This window comes from Miscanthus floridulus, chromosome 9, assembly GCF_019320115.1.
Source record: "Miscanthus floridulus cultivar M001 chromosome 9, ASM1932011v1, whole genome shotgun sequence".
Lineage (NCBI taxonomy): Eukaryota > Viridiplantae > Streptophyta > Magnoliopsida > Poales > Poaceae > Miscanthus > Miscanthus floridulus.
In genome coordinates this window covers 139,803,362-139,827,777 of record NC_089588.1, presented here as the reverse complement: position 1 = coordinate 139,827,777, position 24,416 = coordinate 139,803,362, and the positions used below count along the sequence as shown (strand labels likewise).

The 24,416-nt window shown below is 38.8% G+C and overlaps 1 protein-coding gene across 1 annotated transcript; it reads right to left on the bottom strand.

Annotated features, from left to right (window-relative positions):
* Window positions 1-4,881: 4,881 nt before the first annotated feature.
* LOC136483243 (uncharacterized) lies at window positions 4,882-20,225 on the bottom strand. The gene is made up of 7 exons (XM_066480272.1): window positions 19,210-20,225; window positions 18,374-18,813; window positions 5,910-6,243; window positions 5,638-5,820; window positions 5,304-5,358; window positions 5,094-5,213; window positions 4,882-5,010 (listed from the first exon to the last, which is right to left on the bottom strand). The coding sequence occupies exons 1-7, from the start codon at window positions 20,223-20,225 to the stop codon at window positions 4,882-4,884; spliced, it is 2,277 nt and encodes a 758-aa protein (XP_066336369.1).
* Window positions 20,226-24,416: the final 4,191 nt, after the last annotated feature.

The window sequence follows — 24,416 nt, the reverse complement described above, 5'->3', positions numbered from 1 at the left end:
TCAGCTGGTTTAGATGCAGTATCGGAATCGGCTATTTTATAAATGACATCAGCAGACGGCGTCAATGGACTATGATTGGATGGTGTCGAGGGAAAATATGTCGGACTCAACAAATAAGAAAAATATTAGGGTCCAAGTTATTTTTAAGCTAGGAATATTTTCTTTTATTCCAAGAATTGTAATGAGTCGTATTTCAGTAGGATTTATGTTTAGGCACCAGGTATAAATATTGGACCTCGGTTATTGTGCAAAGAGACAAATAATCAATCAACACAGTCTTTCCATCTTTCGTCATCGCAGTACGAGTAGAAGTACTATAGATCTCGGTGAGTTCTTCAGCAAACAGGGCTACATTGACTGATCGACCCCTAGCTTGCTTGTGAGTACCGTCACGACTTGTATTATGATTGTAAAGTTGCATCAGTTGATTGATCTTTTATGAGCTATAATATAAGTTAGTTATCGATTCATATTTTGTTTGTAAGGCTGCATCAGCTGATTGATCTCTTACGAATCATAATATAGATCAAAGTTATTGGTTTTATATTAAATAACTTGTTGTTTAGTACAATATCACAAGTTATCGAATCGACTAACATTAGTAAGATTTCCCTTACTATTTTTGGTTGATTTACTGGTTATCAATCTTATTGTAATTAATGTTTTATTAATTATAATAAATTATCCGATTGAGATAGAGATAGATCGGCCTCAAATTATCTTAATTGGTCGTCCTTTGATCTAGTCACGCTTTAAATCTTTTAATTGATGGCTTAATTTTGCTAGATCTACTATTTTATCTCTATTCCAATCAAACATAGTATGCATGCAAAGACATGTTCAAAATCTTGAATAAACTCATTAGTTAATGAGATCTAATCTAATAACACTACTATAGCTGTATCGACCCGGTTGAACCTCACTAGTAAGACTTTAGATAGGAAATTATCGATTAGTGGTTTTGTTCACGATTGAGACATGTACTCTATTTGTTTGCTAATGCAATACAATCGGCTATTTTAGCCGATTTGCCTATGACTTCATGCATATAACATGTTTCCATGATCCTGTTTATATATGGTTGGTTTTATCGACTCTTTGGCTTTAGTTTGATACCATTATCATAGCTGTATCGATCCGATCGAACCTCACTGTTGATGGTAACAGATTAGATTCATAGTGTTTGTAGATTCATTTGTACTAGACAGTCGATTTGTTCGCATGTTATATCATTTCTCGTTAAACTTATCAGCTCAATGCTTTACACTAGTTATATCCATCTAGTTGATGATGTTTTCTTATATTACTTATATTTGGGTGTATAGTACTTGTTTCGTCTAGATTAATCAATCATAATAAAATCGCTATGACCCATGAGTATCGGTTATCTTGAATTCGTACCTTTATCATTGATATTAGATGATAATCTTCAATTTAGTGATCCTTGCTTTACTGATATGTTGGATATCGACTATTTAGTCAATAGCCTTATCGAATCGTCTATTTAGCCGTATATTTGGAACTGTCAGGAGCAACACCGACATGTTCCGCCTTAAATTACTGATAAAATTTTCTTTCCTTGTTAATTACAGGTTAAATTGACTGGCACGTCATTAGGTTTTCAGAATCGTCTGGTCCTGTGTTAAAGCCAAGCATATCTCCAATCTCATTCCGTTTAGATCGTCTGGCTTGCTGTGTGTTGGTCGCATTGCCACATTTTTGTGCCAATAGTTACCTAACCAAGTCTAAATCCAAATCCAAAGTATGGTCCCGCCCGGTCTCTAATTATTATCCATATATATTCCATGTGATAGTAACATGATAATAGTAACAATAATATATTTCCTATCTCTCGCGAGTGACAGGCAATCACTCGACTTCTACCGGAGTCCTGTAACATAGCAATCTACACGATCCTATCATACTAGTAAGACTCATAGGATAAGGATATATATGCAAGTGGGTTTCATTCAACTCCTTAAAACTTAATGCATAAGCATAAAATTAAGTGCATAATAATAGGGGTTATGCACGGGGGCTTGCCTGGGTAAAATATAACCAAAGTTAGCATTCCATCATGGTGGTATGATCATTAAGGCACCATCTACTTCTGCTACTCCAGATGTCTTCACGATTCATCGTTGTTCCTATTAGGATATACGTGGATGCAACGCGGAAACATAAATAATCACAACAATCGCAACTCTAAAATATGATTACGCTGCTAAACTAACGAGCTGGCTCTAGTGACCAACATACTAGGCTATGGATCCATGTTATCGGATGAGGCATTACTTCCCAATAAGTATTTTAGCTACAAAATCCCCAGATATATCCTTAATTCATTTTATTGATTTAATATCTTCTCAAACTAGAGCTTAATAGGTATTCTAGCAAACTAATTATTCTGGAGCTGCAAAAAATTGCGGGAAGCACATAATAATATGGTGAAGCTATTGTAAAATTTTCAAAGCTAACACTATCATTATTTAGCCACAAAAATTCCTACAAGTTCATACTTTAATAATTTTAGAGCATGTCAAAATATTTAAAGCAACCGGGAAACATTTTAGAACCCTTTGAACCAAATACACTAGCTAGTAGATTATGATTTTAGAAACTTAACAAAATTAGTTTCACAATTTTTGGACATCAACACAAATTTATCTTGAATTTACAAATTTACCTTAGAAACTAATTTGGAAAACGCTTTAGAAAAAAGAAAAGGCTAGTGGCTAATGATTCAGCCCAGCTACCTAAGCGGCCGCCCGGGAGCAGCCACGCACGCCACCCGCACCTTTTGTAGAAACGCCCTCAGCTTCGCATGTTATCGCGCGGCGTTACCAAGCACTATTACAACAGAGACAAGCTTTGCACTAAGGACCCTGGAATATGTCACCTTCACCACGGGGAGACCCCAGCTCTACCCCACGTTCACCGGCATGGTGACCAGCGGCATGGGCGGCTACGCTGAGCACACGAAGCTTGCTACGACGGGGATAAAGAGCCGACCTTTGCCTACCTCTAAGCACGCACTCCTAGGTAGTGGTTAGGAGCTTAACGGCGCACTACCGAGGGCTAGCCCCGGCGACAGGCGGAGCCGTGCCACGGCGTGCTCATTCCGGCGGCCTAAGGTTCTACCAAGGTAGTGGCGGTGACGAATGAACACCAGTAGCTCACCAGGGTTCGCGCTGTGGTGTGGTTGAGGCGGAGGGGCGATGAGGCGACCTGGCCACGTGCGCCTGTACCTCACGATGACATGCCAAGCATGACACCGATGCGTCATAGCTCCGATGGTGGACTCCCTGGACAAAATAACATGAGCAGCAAGTAAAGGAGGTCAAGGCAAGCTTCCGGTTACAAACAATCATACTATCACCGCCTTACCCCCAAGTTCGAGGTCATGGCGGCGCTCCGGCCGACCCAAGCAAAGTACCAAATTGGAGGTCGGTAGTGCTCGGCCGGAGATGGGGAAGATAGAGTGTCTAGTTGGCTCCCTAAGCCGCTTACTAGTGCGAGTAATCAGATCATGGAGCCATGAGCTAGCTAAACCAATGGGCGGCGGCACGGAGCTCTGGCCGTGGTCGTTTCACGGAGGGATATGTGAACGAGCTCAAGCGGATTAAGATGGTGGCTCCAGCTATTAGCTGTCACTTGAAACCGTGCACACAAGTGACGAGATGGAGCAAGCTTTGGCATGGCATGGAATTGAGTCGGCCAAACCCACGTAGGCCGCACCAACGTCGGCTAGTGGGGCAGGGTAGGAAGACGTCCCATCACCGGGATGGCCTGAGTCGGCGACCTAGACTCGGCTAATAGTGGACCAGGCCTGGCTCGATGTGGTAGTTGGAGTGAAAGGAGAGGCATGGGCCATGTTGACCGAGTCCAACCCACCGTGGCCACAGCTTGCTCTGCGCGCGGCACCATGGCTAGTCGCCTAAGCACGATGCACGCGTAGCAGCGAGCCAAATTATAGACGAGGCGTGATATGACCCATGTGCCTGAGCCGGGCAATGAAAGCGACGCGACCGCGGCCTGAGCCCTAGCACTAGCAGCGCCCCACGCGTGGTGACCGCGAGCCTGGAGCGAAAGTGGCAAGGGCAACGTGCACGAGTTTTAAAGCGAACAAAAAATTGTGCCTAACTCGACCCAAGTCCAACCAACTAGCCAGCGAAGTAATTCCTACGTCCGAAGAGTGACTAGAGAGGGAAATAGAAGCTCACTAACATGAGCTCATCGCGCCGGGCACGGGTTCACTGTCACACCCAATTTTAAGGATAAAATGGAGTGCAAAATCTTATGTGCGCCCAGAGATCAGTCACACATATAAGCTGACAAATTATGAATAGTATCATCATAAATGTTTATTACACACTACTACACGATGGACTTGTTGTCCCGGGCGGTAACGGCCTTTAGTCCCGGTTACCGCGCCGGGACAACGATCCCGGGACTAAAGGTGCCACCTTTAGTCCCGGGTCATCGAGCCAGGACTAAAGAGGGACCTTTAGTCCCGGTTGGTGTTACCAACCGGGACTAAAGGCCCTCCAGCCGAGCACACGTGGCCGCACCCTTTAGTCCCGGTTGGTAACCCCAACCAGGACTAAAGGTTCCTTTTCTTTTTCTTTTTTTTTTTGTTTAATTTGTTTTCAGTTCAGTTACACGTATTTGTTTAATATATAATATGTTTTTATGTACGTATTCTATGCTGCTAATATAAATACACGCACGCATATAATTACATCTAATTCTCATCTCAAGCATTATTATATTCAAATAAAGTATGAAACTATATATATTATAGATATATATGTGTATATAACACTTTCATAATCTTGTTCTCGAAAATAACGATATCAATAAACATTTAATTTACATCATTTATTCCTTAGGATCAAAGTAGAACTCGCCGTTGGGATTTAGCACTTTTTCTAGAAGAAATCCTGCTATTGACTCTTGAACTGCTTTTAGATGGTCTTTTTGCATGACCCTTCGTTTCAACCATTCAGTCTTGCATTTGAAATAAAAGGAATAGTATTAATACATATATATATATTCATTTAAAAATAAATATAAAATTGATATATACGTACTCTGAGGACATCTTCAGGAGTTCTTCTTATGTGCGCAGTGATAAATTCACAAACGTAGTATCCACACAAGTTATTACCTGGTTCCTGCCGCAAACACCACTGTACGAGAAGAAGATTATTCTCATCATCTCACACGTAAATTGAAGTACGATATAGTAATTAAACACGTGGGGAAGTGTATATAGTACAACTTACTGGTATTTCAACTACATTAAGTGGTGCCTTGCAATCGTTGCGGTGTTGCCGAATAAACTCTTTCCAAACCCTGTGCGACCAATAATGTACGATCGTTAATAAATTATGGCAAAGTCTATTCAATAATAGTTGTGTAGAGATCGAAATTACCCCAAGATAATGTCAATCATATCTTGGTATAGTGCCCGCTCTTTTCTCAACGAGTCAAAGATTAATAACCGACTTGAGTTTAACTCAATGACAATGAGTATCCAGTGAAACCTGCATTGGTTTATACACACACGTACATGCATATAAGTTGTATTGATATTACATAAAATGTGTAGACTACATTATTATTAACACTTACTCAAAGTTGTACGGGAAAAGTATTGTTGTCTTGTCGTGCTGCTTCACGAAGAACCTCATGATATTGTCCTGTGCTTCAGATACCCACCGCTCCTTGACAATAATACCGGTTTTGAATACGATATAAGGATCAATGAAGCCAACACTAGTGTCTTGTATTCTTTGGAGCTCTGATATCTGGAATCTGTATATAAATATAAGTTACATGTGGGGATAATTATATACACATACGCATGGAAGTGAGTTTATTAAATAAAAGTAAGAATCACTTACAAACAAAAGGAGCTAATGATTGATTTGTCCAGAGCGTCCAAGTGGTATAGTTGATGCAATTCTTCGAAACTAATATGTAAGATGTCATCGCCACGGAAGTAATGATGGTCTCTAAATCTGACAAAGATCCACTGCTCACCCCTGCCACACGCCTGCATGTACCACTTGTTGAGCAAGTACATTTGCGTACCCAATTCATTCAGAGCCGCAGGGTTATACAGACTTTTGCCATATTTATAAGTCTTCCAGGTATCAACTTCCAGGTTCTGGATTGGAGCTTTCCCCGTCAATTGATCCAAGGTTAAACCAGTATCTTCAAAAAAAGCATTAAGGGCTTGAACCGACACTTCTCCAGAGTTGTCTGGTCGATAGACTTCTATGTTGGAACCATATTCATTAGCAACAACAAGATTTTGCATTGGTTGCTTCTGTTGTCCGAGCTGTGGGACATCCTTCCCTGATGCTCTTTTCCTTTTCTTATCTGCATCATGTGACTTCACGAGGGAGCGGTCATAGTCTGATAGTGGAGAAGGCTTACGAAGTTCAATCATCTTTTTCTTGTGAGCATCGACCTTCTGCCTCAGCACATCTCGTGGTATGTAAAAGTACGGCTTCTCCTTAAGCTTCGCTTGACTCTTGTTTTTGATATCTATAAAAAAATCTTTCACTTTTTTGTCTTCTTCAGCTGCTATTTGCTCATCGGTCTTTTCAGGAAGTATTTCTTGAGAAATAACTCTTTTTCTCGGGGTCTTCTTTGCCACCGGGACCTTAGACGTCTTTGTAGTGTGTCGCTATGGAGGGGGTGGGGGCGGTGTTAGAGACCGGCGTGGAGGCGATGAGACCGGTGTTGGTGGAGAACGACGTGGAGGCGTTGGAGATCGTTGTGGAGGCGGTGGGGCCGGTGTAGGAGTTGGAGATCGTTGTGGAGGCGATGGGGCCGGTGTAGGAGTTGGAGATCGCCGTGGGGATGAAGTCGTCTCGCCCCCCGCGACGCTGTGATGAGATGGGGAATGAATGATTGGGATAGGCTGGGGGGAGACCCTGCTATAAAAACAAGTTGTGAGTCAATTATTTTTGAAGCCAATAGAAAATTAATGAAAAATAATATTTCATTCACTTTCATTCGTACCTAGGGTGAGGTAGGGGAAGCGGTGGCGCCCTAGGAATGATGATGAAGCGTTTGCGCCATTGAATAAATGTCTTCTCTGCTTCTCCTAGTGTCTTCTCCCCATCACCGCCTTCAATGTCAAGAGGAACATTGCTGTAACCTTTGAGCACTCTATCGACCGAGACGCTAGCATATCCAGGTTGAATAACTGACCCATGGATTCTTGGTGTCTTCGTTCAGTCTATTGGAGATACAACCCCGACAGCCACCATGATTGATGCATTATTACCATCTGGAATGTGCAGCTCACATGTTGTTAGAGGCTCGATAATGTCATCAATAGGGAAGCGCAACCCAGCGTCATCTTGAATAACTGGTAGCTCCGTGGAAGCACAACTGCTTTTCATCTGACCAACGGGGCTAATGGTGACTCCCGGCGTTGATTGTGATTGCATTTGACTCATTGCTAGCTGCACTTGCCTCTTGATCTCCTCCTGTATTCTTGCCTCAAGAGATTTTTCTCGTTCACGTGATTCAAGCAATGCTTGTCGTGACTCATGAACAAATTGCTCCAATGCACGGATTCGTTCTGCCTCCTCATCCTTCTTTCTCTGGTGGCTTCTGTAGGTATCCTTGTCTGCTGGGAATGCGTGTAGCCACGGAACCGCCCCATAGCCTCTTGTTCGACCACCATGTTCGGGATTCTCTAGGGCCTATGTCAATTCATCCTTCTCTCTGTTGGGCTTGAAAACACCACTATCAGCTTCTTCCCTAGCACGAGCTAGTCTCTGTGTTGCTCTCTTAATTTTTTGGCCGAAAATTAGCTTGCCAGTGTCTAGGTCTAGGCTTCCCCCATGAGCGTAGAACCAATTCTTCGCGCGTTGAGGCCAGTTCTTCTCTATTGTTTCAGGTATGATTCCCTTGGCAGTAATCTCTGCTTCTAGGTTCTGCCACTTGGGAATAGCACTCCTATAACCACCTGATCCCATGCGATGATGGTATTGCTTCTGTCGGGCATTCTGCTGATTCCTCATCACACGTTCCTCACTGTCTTGAGATGTCTTGTATTCTACGAAGGCATCCCAATGGGACTCCAACTTGACAAACGCCTTAGCATGGAAATCCGGCATAGCATTCTTCAAGATAAACTTTTTATACAATGTCTTCTTCCAACTTTGGAACAATGTTGCCATCTTCTTCATTGTCCAATCCCTCACTAGCTCCTTCAAAGCATCATCTGCTTGTAATGTGAAATGCTGAGTGATATCTCTCCAAGCTAGGTTCTTATCACGATCAGATACAAAACTAACATTAGGAGCGGATATCTTCTGCTTCCATTCACGAGCACTAACTGGGATCCTATCCCTTACAATGAACCCACATTGATTGACATATGTCTGAGCATGTGGTCCCAATGGTTTGCCGGTGTCGGTGTCGAATTCTGATATTATGAAACGGCCCTCTAATGGCTTTTTTGGCCCTCGGACTTTCCTACTTTTGTCGGTGGTTGATGTAGATCCAGAGACCGGCTACATGAGTAGAAACACAACGATTAACAACAAATATACGTACGCATGCATCTATAAGAGATGATAGATAATCGAATATACCTTGCTAGTATTTTCTTGCGCGACAATTTGTTGATCTTCAACCACCGGCATATTTAGGATATCCTCATAATCAGCAAAGTACTGACTCGTGTCATCTACATCCACATTGGTGCCGGCGTTGATAATATCCGCCATTATGTCATCACTCAAGTTATCATCCGGAGCAGCCATTTGTATCTTCAAGATAACACATAGATAGAATTACTATGGTACATAACATAAGTACATGTGATAATAACACATATAGAATTACTAAATCTAATTAAATATAATAACACATAATATTTCATAAGGATAAACAATAATAAGGTATAGGCTTTGAAATCGAATCAAAAACACTTTCGATCCAAAAACATGGAAATAAGTACATGTATATATATACACATAGAATGATATACAATATATTTTCTCTCTCTCTCAACACATAGAAATAAGTGCATATGTCTATATCTCTAGATATGCATGTGATAACACATTGAATGTCTCTCTAGATACAATTTTCTCTCTCTCTCAACACATGAAAATAAGTACATGTATATATACATATAGAAATAATTAAGTACATATGTATACCATATAGAATCTCTCTCTAGATATATATAGAGAGATAGAATATATAATTACTAAATCCAATTAAATAAATCTAACATGAAATTAGATAAACTAGTAATAGATAATACATTTTAAAAAATCTACCTAACTAAAAAATTACCTAAAAAACTAACATATATCACCTAACAATCTAACTAACATATATCAATTATCTAATAAATCTAACTAACTAAAAATCTAACTAACATATATCAATTATCTAATAAATCTAACTAACTAAAAAATCTAACTAACATATATCAAAAACTATCTAAAAAACTAACTAAAAAACTAAATAACTACTAAATATTATTTATTAGTATTATCTAAAAAAACAATGAAAAATCCAACATTATAATCGACGACGGCAGCGAGGCCGGGCGGGCGGGCGAGTTCGACGACGAGGCCGGGCGGGCGGGGCTCGACGACGGCAGACGAGGTCGGGCGGGCGAGGCTCGACGACGGCAGCCGATCGAGAGCGCAGTAGAGAGATCGAGTTCGACGGCGGTGGGCGCGCGGGAAGCCTCGGCGACGGAGGGTGGGGTCAGGTGCAGCGGCGGAGACGGGATGCGGCGCGATGCGGGCCGGGAGAATGGCGCGGCCGGGCGGGGGTAGACGACGACGGCGTCGCGGCAGGATGAGCTCGACGACGGTGGATGGCGCGGCCGAGACGAGATCGAAGATGAACAGAACAGACGTTCGATATATATAGGCCGGGACCCTTTAGTCCCGGCTGGTAATACCAGCCGGGACTAAAGGTCATTTAGTCCCGGCTGGTAAGACTAACCGGGACTAAAGGTCCAACCCTTTAGTCCCGGCTCGCCTTACAAGCCGGGACTAAAGGCTTTTAGTCCCGGTTGGTTTGACCAGCCGGGACTAAAGGTATTTTTGGGCGCGCAACGAAATTGCCGCCCACCCTTTAGTCCCGGTTCTTGGTCTGGGCCGGGACTGAAGGCCTAAAAGTTTTGACAACCCGCCAGCGTAATTGGAAAGGCCTGGGATTTTGATTTTGTTTAATACTAGGTTAAACAATTAATTCCATATCAACTTCAATACTTTGCAATATTTATTTTAAAAAATACAATTAATAAAACTAATATTATTCGATAGGAAATTTATTATCACATTATTGTAACGTCAATGTTTCAATTTTTTCTCGGTTTTTGACCAAAATTGACAGAAAATTTTTGTTCAACCTATAAAAATAAAGAAAATATAGTATTTTTGTTCTACAACTTTTTCAAATGAAAAAATGGCTTATATAAGTATTGTAGATATTGATGATCTTAACAAACTTGGTATTCAAAACTTTTCAATTTGAGACAATATAGGGTTCCGAAAACTAGTTTGTAGGCGTCGAAATTTAAAAATCACAAATTTGAACCGTCCAAACTTTCTCAAATGGAAATTTGACCAAAACAACAATTGTAGATATTGATGAGTTTAACAAACTTGGTATTCAAAACTTTTCAATTTAAAGTCATTTAGAGTTCATAATACTAGAGTCAAAGTGTTGTTTTTTCATTTGACCAAATTTGACTTGGTCAAACTTGCTCAAATGAGACACTAAATGACCTCAGATGAAAAAACTCTGAATACCAAGTTTGATCATCTCAGCAAGATCTACAATTGTTACATAGCTCATTTTCCCATTTGAGAAATTTTTATCAAACACTAGTCACAACTTCTTCAATCTCATATAGACTTTCTAAAACTATGTCACACACTTGTGAAATTTGAACTACATTTTGTTCAAGCTTTCTCAAATGAAAAAATGGCCTATATAAGTATTGTATATATTGATTATCTTAACAAACTTGGTATTCAAAACTTTTCAATTTGAGACAATATAGGGTTCCGAAAACTAGTTTGTAGGCGTCGAAATTTAAAAATCACAAATTTGAACCGTCCAAACTTTCTCAAATGGAAAGTTGACCAAAACAACAATTGTAGATCTTGATGAGTTTAACAAACTTGGTATTCAAAACTTTTCAATTTGAAGTCATTTAGAGTTCATAATACTAGAGTCAAAGTGTTGTTTTTTCATTTGACCAAATTTGACTTGGTCAAACTTGCTCAAATGAGACACTAAATGACCTCAGATGAAAAAACTCTGAATACCAAGTTTGATCATCTCAGCAAGATCTACAATTGTTACATAGCTCATTTTCCCATTTGAGAAATTTTTATCAAACACTAGTCACAATTTCTTCAATCTCATATAGACTTTCTAAAACTATGTCACACACTTGTGAAATTTGAACTATATTTTGTTCAAGCTTTCTCAAATGAAAAAATGGCCTATATAAGTATTGTAGATATTGATGATCTTAACAAACTTGGTATTCAAAACTTTTCAATTTGAGACAATATAGGGTTCCGAAAACTAGTTTGTAGACGTCGAAATTTAAAAATCACAAATTTGAACCGTCCAAACTTTCTCAAATGGAAAGTTGACCAAAACAACAATTGTAGATCTTGATGAGTTTAACAAACTTGGTATTCAAAACTTTTCAATTTGAAGTCATTTAGAGTTCATAATACTAGAGTCAAAGTATTGTTTTTTCATTTGACCAAATTTGACTTGGTCAAACTTGCTCAAATGAGACACTAAATGACCTCAGATGAAAAAACTCTGAATACCAAGTTTGATCATCTCAGCAAGATCTACAATTGTTACATAGCTCATTTTCCCATTTGAGAAATTTTTATCAAACACTAGTCACAACTTCTTCAATCTCATATAGACTTTCTAAAACTATGTCACACACTTGTGAAATTTGAACTACATTTTGTTCAAGCTTTCTCAAATGAAAAAATGGCCTATATAAGTATTGTAGATATTGATGATCTTAACAAACTTGGTATTCAAAACTTTTCAATTTGAGACAATATAGGGTTCGAAAACTAGTTTGTAGGCGTCGAAATTTAAAAATCACAAATTTGAACCGTCCAAACTTTCTCAAATGGAAAGTTGACCAAAACAACAATTGTAGATCTTGATGAGTTTAACAAACTTGGTATTAAAAACTTTTCAATTTGAAGTCATTTAGAGTTCATAATACTAGAGTCAAAGTGTTGTTTTTTCATTTGACCAAATTTGACTTGGTCAAACTTGCTCAAATGAGACAATAAATGACCTCAGATGAAAAAACTCTGAATACCAAGTTTGATCATCTCAGCAAGATCTACAATTGTTACATAGCTCATTTTCCCATTTGAGAAATTTTTATCAAACACTAGTCACAACTTCTTCAATCTCATATAGACTTTCTAAAACTATGTCACACACTTGTGAAATTTGAACTATATTTTGTTCAAGCTTTCTCAAATAAAAAAATGGCCTATATAAGTATTGTAGATATTGATGATCTTAACAAACTTGGTATTCAAAACTTTTCAATTTGAGACAATATAGGGTTCCGAAAACTAGTTTGTAGACGTCGAAATTTAAAAATCACAAATTTGAACCGTCCAAACTTTCTCAAATGGAAAGTTGACCAAAACAACAATTGTAGATCTTGATGAGTTTAACAAACTTGGTATTCAAAACTTTTCAATTTGAAGTCATTTAGAGTTCATAATACTAGAGTCAAAGTATTGTTTTTTCATTTGACCAAATTTGACTTGGTCAAACTTGCTCAAATGAGACACTAAATGACCTCAGATGAAAAAACTCTGAATACCAAGTTTGATCATCTCAGCAAGATCTACAATTGTTACATAGCTCATTTTCCCATTTGAGAAATTTTTATCAAACACTAGTCACAACTTCTTCAATCTCATATAGACTTTCTAAAACTATGTCACACACTTGTGAAATTTGAACTACATTTTGTTCAAGCTTTCTCAAATGAAAAAATGGCCTATATAAGTATTGTAGATATTGATGATCTTAACAAACTTGGTATTCAAAACTTTTCAATTTGAGACAATATAGGGTTCGAAAACTAGTTTGTAGGCGTCGAAATTTAAAAATCACAAATTTGAACCGTCCAAACTTTCTCAAATGGAAAGTTGACCAAAACAACAATTGTAGATCTTGATGAGTTTAACAAACTTGGTATTAAAAACTTTTCAATTTGAAGTCATTTAGAGTTCATAATACTAGAGTCAAAGTGTTGTTTTTTCATTTGACCAAATTTGACTTGGTCAAACTTGCTCAAATGAGACAATAAATGACCTCAGATGAAAAAACTCTGAATACCAAGTTTGATCATCTCAGCAAGATCTACAATTGTTACATAGCTCATTTTCCCATTTGAGAAATTTTTATCAAACACTAGTCACAACTTCTTCAATCTCATATAGACTTTCTAAAACTATGTCACACACTTGTGAAATTTGAACTATATTTTGTTCAAGCTTTCTCAAATAAAAAAATGGCCTATATAAGTATTGTAGATATTGATGATCTTAACAAACTTGGTATTCAAAACTTTTCAATTTGAGACAATATAGGGTTCCGAAAACTAGTTTGTAGACGTCGAAATTTAAAAATCACAAATTTGAACCGTCCAAACTTTCTCAAATGGAAAGTTGACCAAAACAACAATTGTAGATCTTGATGAGTTTAACAAACTTGGTATTCAAAACTTTTCAATTTGAAGTCATTTAGAGTTCATAATACTAGAGTCAAAGTATTGTTTTTTCATTTGACCAAATTTGACTTGGTCAAACTTGCTCAAATGAGACACTAAATGACCTCAGATGAAAAAACTCTGAATACCAAGTTTGATCATCTCAGCAAGATCTACAATTGTTACATAGCTCATTTTCCCATTTGAGAAATTTTTATCAAACACTAGTCACAACTTCTTCAATCTCATATAGACTTTCTAAAACTATGTCACACACTTGTGAAATTTGAACTACATTTTGTTCAAGCTTTCTCAAATGAAAAAATGGCCTATATAAGTATTGTAGATATTGATGATCTTAACAAACTTGGTATTCAAAACTTTTCAATTTGAGACAATATAGGGTTCGAAAACTAGTTTGTAGGCGTCGAAATTTAAAAATCACAAATTTGAACCGTCCAAACTTTCTCAAATGGAAAGTTGACCAAAACAACAATTGTAGATCTTGATGAGTTTAACAAACTTGGTATTAAAAACTTTTCAATTTGAAGTCATTTAGAGTTCATAATACTAGAGTCAAAGTGTTGTTTTTTCATTTGACCAAATTTGACTTGGTCAAACTTGCTCAAATGAGACAATAAATGACCTCAGATGAAAAAACTCTGAATACCAAGTTTGATCATCTCAGCAAGATCTACAATTGTTACATAGCTCATTTTCCCATTTGAGAAATTTTTATCAAACACTAGTCACAACTTCTTCAATCTCATATAGACTTTCTAAAACTATGTCACACACTTGTGAAATTTGAACTATATTTTGTTCAAGCTTTCTCAAATAAAAAAATGGCCTATATAAGTATTGTAGATATTGATTATCTTAACAAACTTGGTATTCAAAACTTTTCAATTTGAGACAATATAGGGTTCCGAAAACTAGTTTGTAGACGTCGAAATTTAAAAATCACAAATTTGAACCGTCCAAACTTTCTCAAATGGAAAGTTGACCAAAACAACAATTGTAGATCTTGATGAGTTTAACAAACTTGGTATTCAAAACTTTTCAATTTGAAGTCATTTAGAGTTCATAATACTAGAGTCAAAGTATTGTTTTTTCATTTGACCAAATTTGACTTGGTCAAACTTGCTCAAATGAGACACTAAATGACCTCAGATGAAAAAACTCTGAATACCAAGTTTGATCATCTCAGCAAGATCTACAATTGTTACATAGCTCATTTTCCCATTTGAGAAATTTTTATCAAACACTAGTCACAACTTCTTCAATCTCATATAGACTTTCTAAAACTATGTCACACACTTGTGAAATTTGAACTACATTTTGTTCAAGCTTTCTCAAATGAAAAAATGGCCTATATAAGTATTGTAGATATTGATGATCTTAACAAACTTGGTATTCAAAACTTTTCAATTTGAGACAATATAGGGTTCGAAAACTAGTTTGTAGGCGTCGAAATTTAAAAATCACAAATTTGAACCGTCCAAACTTTCTCAAATGGAAAGTTGACCAAAACAACAATTGTAGATCTTGATGAGTTTAACAAACTTGGTATTAAAAACTTTTCAATTTGAAGTCATTTAGAGTTCATAATACTAGAGTCAAAGTGTTGTTTTTTCATTTGACCAAATTTGACTTGGTCAAACTTGCTCAAATGAGACACTAAATGACCTCAGATGAAAAAACTCTGAATACCAAGTTTGATCATCTCAGCAAGATCTACAATTGTTACATAGCTCATTTTCCCATTTGAGAATTTTTTATCAAACACTAGTCACAACTTCTTCAATCTCATATAGACTTTCTAAAACTATGTCACACACTTGTGAAATTTGAACTACATTTTGTTCAAGCTTTCTCAAATGAAAAAATGGCCTATATAAGTATTGCATATATTGATGATCTTAACAAACTTGGTATTCAAAACTTTTCAATTTGAGACAATATAGGGTTCCGAAAACTAGTTTGTAGACGTCGAAATTTAAAAATCACAAATTTGAACCATCCAAACTTTCTCAAATGGAAAGTTGACCAAAACAACAATTGTAGATCTTGATGAGTTTAACAAACTTGGTATTCAAAACTTTTCAATTTGAAGTCATTTAGAGTTCATAATACTAGAGCCAAAGTGTTGTTTTTTCATTTGACCAAATTTGACTTGGTCAAACTTGCTCAAATGAGACACTAAATGACCTCAGATGAAAAAACTCTGAATACCAAGTTTGATCATCTCAGCAAGATCTACAATTGTTACATAGCTCATTTTCCCATTTGAGAAATTTTTATCAAACACTAGTCACAACTTCTTCAATCTCATATAGACTTTCTAAAACTATGTCACACACTTATGAAATTTGAACTACATTTTGTTCAAGCTTTCTCAAATGAAAAATGGCCTATATAAGTATTGTATATATTGATGATCTTAACAAACTTGGTATTCAAAACTTTTCAATTTGAGACAATATAGGGTTCCGAAAACTAGTTTGTAGGCGTCGAAATTTAAAAATCACAAATTTGAACCGTCCAAACTTTCTCAAATGGAAAGTTGACCAAAACAACAATTGTAGATCTTGATGAGTTTAACAAACTTGGTATTCAAAACTTTTCAATTTGAAGTCATTTAGAGTTCATAATACTAGAGTCAAAGTGTTGTTTTTTTATTTGACCAAATTTGACTTGGTCAAACTTGCTCAAATGAGACACTAAATGACCTCAGATGAAAAAACTCTGAATACCAAGTTTGATCATCTCAGCAAGATCTACAATTGTTACATAGCTCATTTTCCCATTTGAGAAATTTTTATTAAACACTAGTCACAACTTCTTCAATCTCATATAGACTTTCTAAAACTATGTCACACACTTGTGAAATTTGAACTACATTTTGTAGATATTGATGAGATGAACAAACTTGGTATTCAAAACTATGTCACACACTTCTGAATACCAAGTTTGATCATCTCAGCAAGATCTACAATTGTGAAGTCATAACATATTACATAATATCCGTCTCTAAAACATAATATATTAAACATGCATCGTTGTATCATGCGGGCACAACAGTGAATTTCTTCTTGACATATGACCCTTGGTTATGATCTTGTCGTAACCATGGAGTGTCTTCATCATTTAACATGATGCTTGGATCTTTCTTCACTATGAAGGGTGGAATTCGGACATTTCTTTCGTAATCTTCTGACATGTCTGACTTGTCTTCAATTCCCACTATATTTATTTTCCCAGAAAGAATTATGTGGCGCTTTGGCTCATTGATCATTGAGTTGATGTATTCGTTTTTTCCTCTCTTTGATTTTGTAGACATGTCTTTCACATAGAACACCTGACTCACATCGGCAGCAAGGACGAATGGTTCCTCTTTGTACCCAATATTGTTGAGGTCCACTATTGTCATTCCATACTCTTTGTCGACTGTTACCCCTCCTCTGGTCAGCTTCACCCATTGGCACCGGAACAAAAGGACTTTAAAATTAGGTGCGTAGTCTAGTTCCCATATCTCTTCTATGCGGCCATAATATGTTTGTATATTCCCATTTGGATCTGTGCCATCTATGCGAACACCACTGTTTTGATTGGTACTCCTTTTATCTTGGGCAACTGTGTAAAATGTATTCCCATTTATCTCGTACCCTTTGTACGTGAGGATATGCCACGATGGCTGCCTAGCCAACAAATACAGTTGCTCATCAATATTGTCATCGCCTTGACATTCTTTTCGTAACCAACCACTGAAACTTTCCATGTGCTGACGCCTAATCCAAGCTTCAGTCTTCCCTGGAAACTTGGATCGTAAGAACTCCTTATGTATCTCGATGTACGGATGCACCAATGATGAGTTCTGAAGAACTGTGTAGTGTGCTTTATTGAAATAATCGTCTTCCATGCCGATATATGTTTTCTTCCCTAAAGTTCCTTTACCACTGAGTCTCCCCTCGTGTCGTGATTCAGGAACGCCAATCGGGGCAAGGTCAGGAATAAAGTCAACACAGAACTCAATGACCTCCTCTGTTCCATAGCCCTTGGCGATGCTTCCTTCAGGCTTAGAACGGACTTTCACATATTTCTTCAAGATTCCCATAAACCTCTCGAAGGGGAACATGTTATGTAAGAACACAGGTCCAAGAATACTAATCTCCTTCACCAAATGAACTAGGATGTGTGTCATGATATTAAAGAAGGATGGAGGGAACACCAACTCAAAGCTGACAATACATTGAACCACATCATTCTGTAGAGTAGCTAGTTCCACTGGATTGATTGCCTTCTGAGAAATTGCATTGAGGAATGCACATAGCTTCACGGTGGCTAGACGTACATGTGGAGGTAGAATTCCTCTTAAAGCAACTGGAAGCAATTGCGTCATAAGCACGTGACAGTCGTGGGACTTTAAGTTTAGGAATTTCTTATCTGGCACATTTATTATACCCTTTATATTGGAGGAGAATCCCGATGGGACCTTGATGCTGCTTAGACATTCGAACATGCTGTCCCTCTCTTCTTTGCTAAGCGTGTAGCTAGCAGGACTTAAGTAATGACGTCCATCATCTGTCTTCTCTGGATGAAGGTTGTCTCGTTCTTTCATGCCCTGCAATTCCTGGCGTGCTTCAAGTGAATCCTTTGGCTTCCCGTACACACCCATGAATCCTAACAGGTTCACACAAAGATTCTTTGTCAGGTGCATCACGTCTATTGCGTTGCGGACCTCTAGGACTTGCCAATAGGGTAGCTCCCAAAAGATGGACTTCTTCTTCCACATGGGTGCGTGTCCCTTAGCATCTTTGGGAACAGATTCACTGCCTTGTCCCTTTCCAAATACTACTTTCACATCCTTGACCATTGCGAGTACATCTTCCCCGGTTCGGTTATGAGGCTTCTTCCGGTGGTCTGGCTTACCTTTAAAATGCTTCCCTTTCTTTCTTACTTGGTGATTCAAAGGAAGGAATCGACGATGGCCAAGGTACACGACCTTTCGACATCTTTTCAAATATATACTGTTAAGGTCATCAAAACAATGTGTGCATGCATTATATCCTTTGTTTGTCTGACCTGAAAGATTACTTAAAGCAGGCCAATCATTGATTGTTACGAACAACATTGCTCGTAGGTCAAAGTGTTCTTGTTTGTACTCATCCCAGACACGTACACCTGGTTTATTCCATAAAACTAGAAGTTCTTCAACTAATGGCTTCAGATAGACATCAATGTCGTTGCCAGGTTGCCTCGGACCTTGGATGAGGATCGGCATCATAGTGAACTACCGCTTCATGCATAACCATGGAGGAAGGTTATAGATACATAGAGTAACTGGCCAAGTGCTATGACTAGTGCTTTGCTCTCCAAAAGGATTCATACCATCTGTACTTAAGGCGAACCTTAAGTTTCTAGCCTCATTTGCAAACTCTGGAAATTCCCTGTCTATCGCTCTCCACTGGGACCCATCAGCTGGGTGTCTCAGCATATTATCTACCTTACAGTCTTCTTTATGCCACCGCAACAACTTTGCATGGTCTTTATTTCTGAACAAACGTTTTAAGCGTGGTATTATAGGAGCATACCACATAACCTTGGCAGGGATTTTCTTTCTAGGATGTTGTTCACCCTCGACGTCACCAGGATCATCGCGCCTGATCTTATATCGCGATGCTTTACATACCGGGCATTCATCCAAATTCTCGTATTCATTGCCATGGTAGAGGATGCAGTCATTAGGACATGCATGTATCTTCTGTATTTTTAATCCCAAAGGGCAGACAACCTTTTTTGCTTCGTACGTAGTGGTGGGCAATTCATTTGGCTTCGGAAGCATCTTCTTTATGAGGTTCAATAAATTCCCAAATGCCTTGTCGGATACACCATTCTTTGCCTTCCACTGTAGCAATTCCAGTGTTGTACCCAGCTTTTTTTGCCCCTCTTTGGCCGTCGGGTATAGCAACTTCCTATGATCCTCAAGCATGCGCTCGAACTTAACTTTCTCTTTTTCACTTTCGCATTCTTGTTGTGCATCACGAATGGCATCGCCAAGAGCATCACCGAGATCATCTTCTACCGCTACCTCTTCTTCATCTCCCCCAATTGTAGTATCATCAAAGGCACCATACTTAGCAATAATGTCACCAATGTCTAAATCTTCTCCTTCACCTTCTTCCATCATGACCCCGCTTTCTCCATGCTTAGTCCAACATATATAGTTTGACATGAAACCTGACTTAAGCAAATGTGAATGAAGACTCATTGAGCTTGAATATTCTTTTAAATTCTTACATAGGGCACATGGACAGCACATGAAACCATCCCGCTTATTTGCCTCGGCCACACCTAAGAAATAGTGCAAGCCCTCAATAAAGTCTTGGGAGCGGCGATCGGCATTGTACATCCAATGGCGTGACATAATCTGTATTACACGACAAATTATGAAAACCTTGAACATAATTAAGTATTTTATTACACAACATAGATGACACACACATGGTTGATTAATTAACTAAGCCTGGCTACAACGTAAGCAATCCCAACTATCACTAAACAAACTAAAACTACAATGCACTTCAGTAACATAATTATTTCGTGATCGTACGCAACTAAAACAGACAAATCATTCTTCTGTTGAATATCAATAAGCTTCTCCTGCTGGCTCACTGCCTCATCAGCAGCAGCCGAATTCTGCACGTATGTAGCATAATCTTCCTCCCAATACCAACCATCGCATCCATTGCCCTCCCACTGAAATTAAAGCCAAAAAATATTTAGTCAAAAATATTCAAGAAAAGCAGGTCAATTAGCCATAATAATCAAATGCGTAAGAAACTCACATCGCGATCCGGGCACTTGTATAAAACACGACCCTTGTTGGGTCCCTGTCTCTTGACTCGGTACTCCATCACAATCTTGTGCTTACACTTGCCGCAGATAATGAGAGGGAGTTCTGGCCTCAGTCGTTTCGCAACCGAACGAGAGGCCGAGGATCCGGTACCAGTTGTCATCTACTTTCTATACTTATTTTTGCAAACTACTGTAAATTTCACATTTTCTAAAATAATATATTTAAACAAAACTAAAATTATTTATTTATCTAACTAAACCATGAAATATGTACTATGTATAATAGTAAAATACCAAACTATCAAGTGATTTTACTATTGTAAATCATCATGTGATTTTGAGCTAAAAATGACATAGAAATCACATAGCTCAAAAACATGTTTCAATAAATAACCATCCGTACTAGTTGACCTTGCTTACGTGATCATCTCGGCGAGCATTTCTCCACCGGACGGCACCGTACTTGGCCAAGGAAGAGCTCCGATTCTACGAGGAAGGGAACACGGTCTTCCACGACCGTTGCCGCTCTCCCTCGTAGAATCAAAGCTCCTCCTTGATGTCCGTTATCGCTTGGCAGAGAACATGCTCGCCGACATGATCACGGTCCGCAAGTTCAACTAGTACGGATTTTCTACAATTTTCTAACTATTTTCTAAGTTTTTCATTTCATGAAAAATTTAATTCTAAAAAATAAAAGGCATGATTTCTAAGTATTTCATTTCATAGAAAAAATAATTCTAAGTGACCTGCTCGATATCGGCGAGCTCGCGGGCGTTTAGGTTGCCGATGATAGTAACATTTGTAGATGACATTTGTAGGTCTAAAGTTATCAAATATCCATCAAATTATAGCTCAAAAACATGTTTCAATAAATAACCATCCATACTAGTTGACCTTGCTTACGTGATCATCTCGGCGAGCATTTCTCCACTGGACGGCACCGTACTTGGCCAAGGAAGAGCTCCGATTCTACGAGGAAGGGAACACGGTCTTCCACGACTGTTGCCGCTCTCCCTCGTAGAATCAAAGCTCCTCCTTGACGTCCGTTGCCGCTCGGCAGAGAACATGCTCGCCGAGATGATCACGGTCCGCAAGTTCAACTTGTACGTATTTTCTACGTACAATTTTCTAACTATTTTCTAAGTTTTTCATTTCATGGAAAAATTAATTCTAAAATCACGTAAGCCGCCAGGGACGAGGATGGCGCGTGCTCCAGCGAGGACGAGCGAGGCGTGATTTTGATGAACTAATTTAACTTTTGTTTATCCAAACATATATGCAAATCATCATGTGATTTTGAGCTAAAAATGACATATAAAATCATAATAAAGTCCAACGTATAAAGTTACACATGCATCTACATCGCAAAATGAGATAAGCTACTGATAAAACATAAGAGGATTAAGTTTGTTACCTCCAAAATCGAAGAACAACAGCAATGGAGAGGGAGAGAGCAAGAACAACAGCAAGCTGAAGAACAGAGGCAGTGAGTTTGAATGGAATGGCTCGGGCTCGGGGAGGAAGAAATGAGCCGGTGTATAGGCCGGCATAATTAGTCCCGGTTAGGTGGCCAAACCGGGACTAAAGATTAATATTTATTCCCGGGGTATCACCCAAACCGGGACTAAAAGCTTTAGTCCCGGCTGGTATTACCAACCGGGACTAAAGGTTTACCTTTAGTCCCGGTTGGTAATACTAGCCGGGACTAAAGATCCCTACCACGTGGACGACCGTTGGGCAGGGACCTTTAGTCCCGGTTGGTATTACGAACCGGGACTAAAGGGTCCTTTAGTCCCGGCGGCAAAAAATGCCGAGGCTAATGACAAATTGGGACATCGTTCTAAAGTCTGTTCTCTAGTAGTGACATCACGAATAAGACAGAGTTATCACATAAATATAGCGGGAATAATAAAAAGATCTCTCGCGGGAGCTCCAATTTACAGGGACGTCGACTGGTTGACCACAAGTCTAGTAGTCCTCAGGGAAATCATCATTCTCAAGGTCATCTGTTACCCATCTGGGATTTTTATCCAAGTAATGAAAATAAACAAGCATAAGTACATGTCGTACTCAACAAGTGTAACACGGGGTTCATGAGGCTCAAAAGGCTAGACACGGTTCAACAGCGTTCAGCTTTTAGTTGTCACAATTTTAGCTTATGAGTAGCATCAAGTTGTTTCAATTCCCATTGCCAAACACATGATCAAATGTAAACATGAATAATGAATAGCATAAACAAATGTTACTTAGTGTTCATCTATTCCATAAGGGTTCCAAGGCCGCTCGTGACCGTGAGCACGGCTGATATACCAGTTTTACACTCTACAGAGGTTGTACACTTTCACTGTGAGTCGTGATACCCATATACCCGGGTTTATAACTCCCAAAACACTTCCAAGGTGAGCAGGCAAGGTCACTATGAAGCCTTTCAAAGGTTCGTCTAACAAGTTAGGGCCATTAGATTCACTTGGCAAACAGTTATAGGAACCCCCCTGTCAAATGGCACAATTCCTTCATGGCTATACACATAAGAGTAGAGGCTGTCCTATACCCGATTCGTCAAGCCATTCTTACGCCAATAAAGGTAACCACTAACAAGCTAGAAAAGGTCCTCATACTGAGCTAAAGCCAGAGCCATGTAGCCCTCACAGCTGTACTGTAAGTCCCGGATGATCACTTACAGATAAGTCCTTAGGGAGAGGAATCTGAAGCATTTAGAAAGTAGCTAAACACTCCAGCCCCCAGTTTCCATGTTGCTAAAAAGTTATATTTTAATGTTTATTGCATGTACCATTAGTCAAGTTACAAGATCATGGTTTAATTGAGCTCTAGCAAAGCTACCCACATGCATAACCCATAGGTGACAAGGTAATAGTTCAATTCTAGGATATCCCTATCAAGGCGACACATGCAATATGAATTTAATGAGTTAAAGTGAATAGGAAACAAGGATGATCCCATGCTATACTTGCCTTGAGCAACGTACTCCTGCTGGTCCTGCTCGTCAAAGTCGTACCCTTGATCTCCCACGAACTGCTCACCGTCTATACTCGATAACCACAGCATCATACAAGCATCCAAGAGCAATCATGCAAAGCAAACAAGGCTATAGATTAGAACAGTACACCAACAGTAAAGAATCAAGATGAAAAGTTTGAAAAATGAATCTACGTCTTGCTACGAACACACAGACGCGAAGATCACAAAAATCGGATCTAAAACGGAAAAGTTATGGTTTAAACAAGATTTCCTACAGACAAATAATAGATTAGATCTAAGCTCGAGTTATAAAAGTTGGAAACCTACTGTACAGTAGCATAAACGTGTAGATTACTTATTTACGAACCCAACGCAACTTGAACGGATCTAATCGGAGTTAAAACGGAGATTTTACGGCTAAAACAAGTTGAATGGCAAAACTGCAAATAATTGAAAACGTATTTCACTAAAACCGAACCAAAATACGCTTTCTGAAGAAGGAAACGGATCCTGTAAACGTGTGTTGGACTGCGGGTTTATTTGTCTAAAACAGAGGGCCTCTTTAGAAATTACGCCAAACGAAAGGGTATGATCTAATCTGGACCGCAGATCTTGCAATGAACGGCTGAAAATCAATCTGGCGAAAAAAAAAACAAGAAGCTGCCGGCACAGTGCCGTCGGCGGCAGGAGACACGGCGGCGCCATGGCCGGCCTCTGGAGCTCGCGGTACACGGCTTCTAGGGCACGTTTCAACGAAAGAAAAGTACCGGAAGAGAGAGGA

Bases quoted from the DNA above. Each gene is read 5' to 3' on its own strand.
- LOC136483243 (XM_066480272.1), bottom strand. From the start codon at position 20,225: ATGTCACGCCATTGGATGTACAATGCCGATCGCCGCTCCCAAGACTTT. The intron at 18,814-19,209 runs GTTCGCCTTAAG...ATATTTGAAAAG, and splicing joins AATGAGGCTAGAAACTTAAG to ATGTCGAAAGGTCGTGTACC. The intron at 5,359-5,637 runs GTAAGTGTTAAT...TTGGTCGCACAG, and splicing joins CTTTTCCCGTACAACTTTGA to GGTTTGGAAAGAGTTTATTC.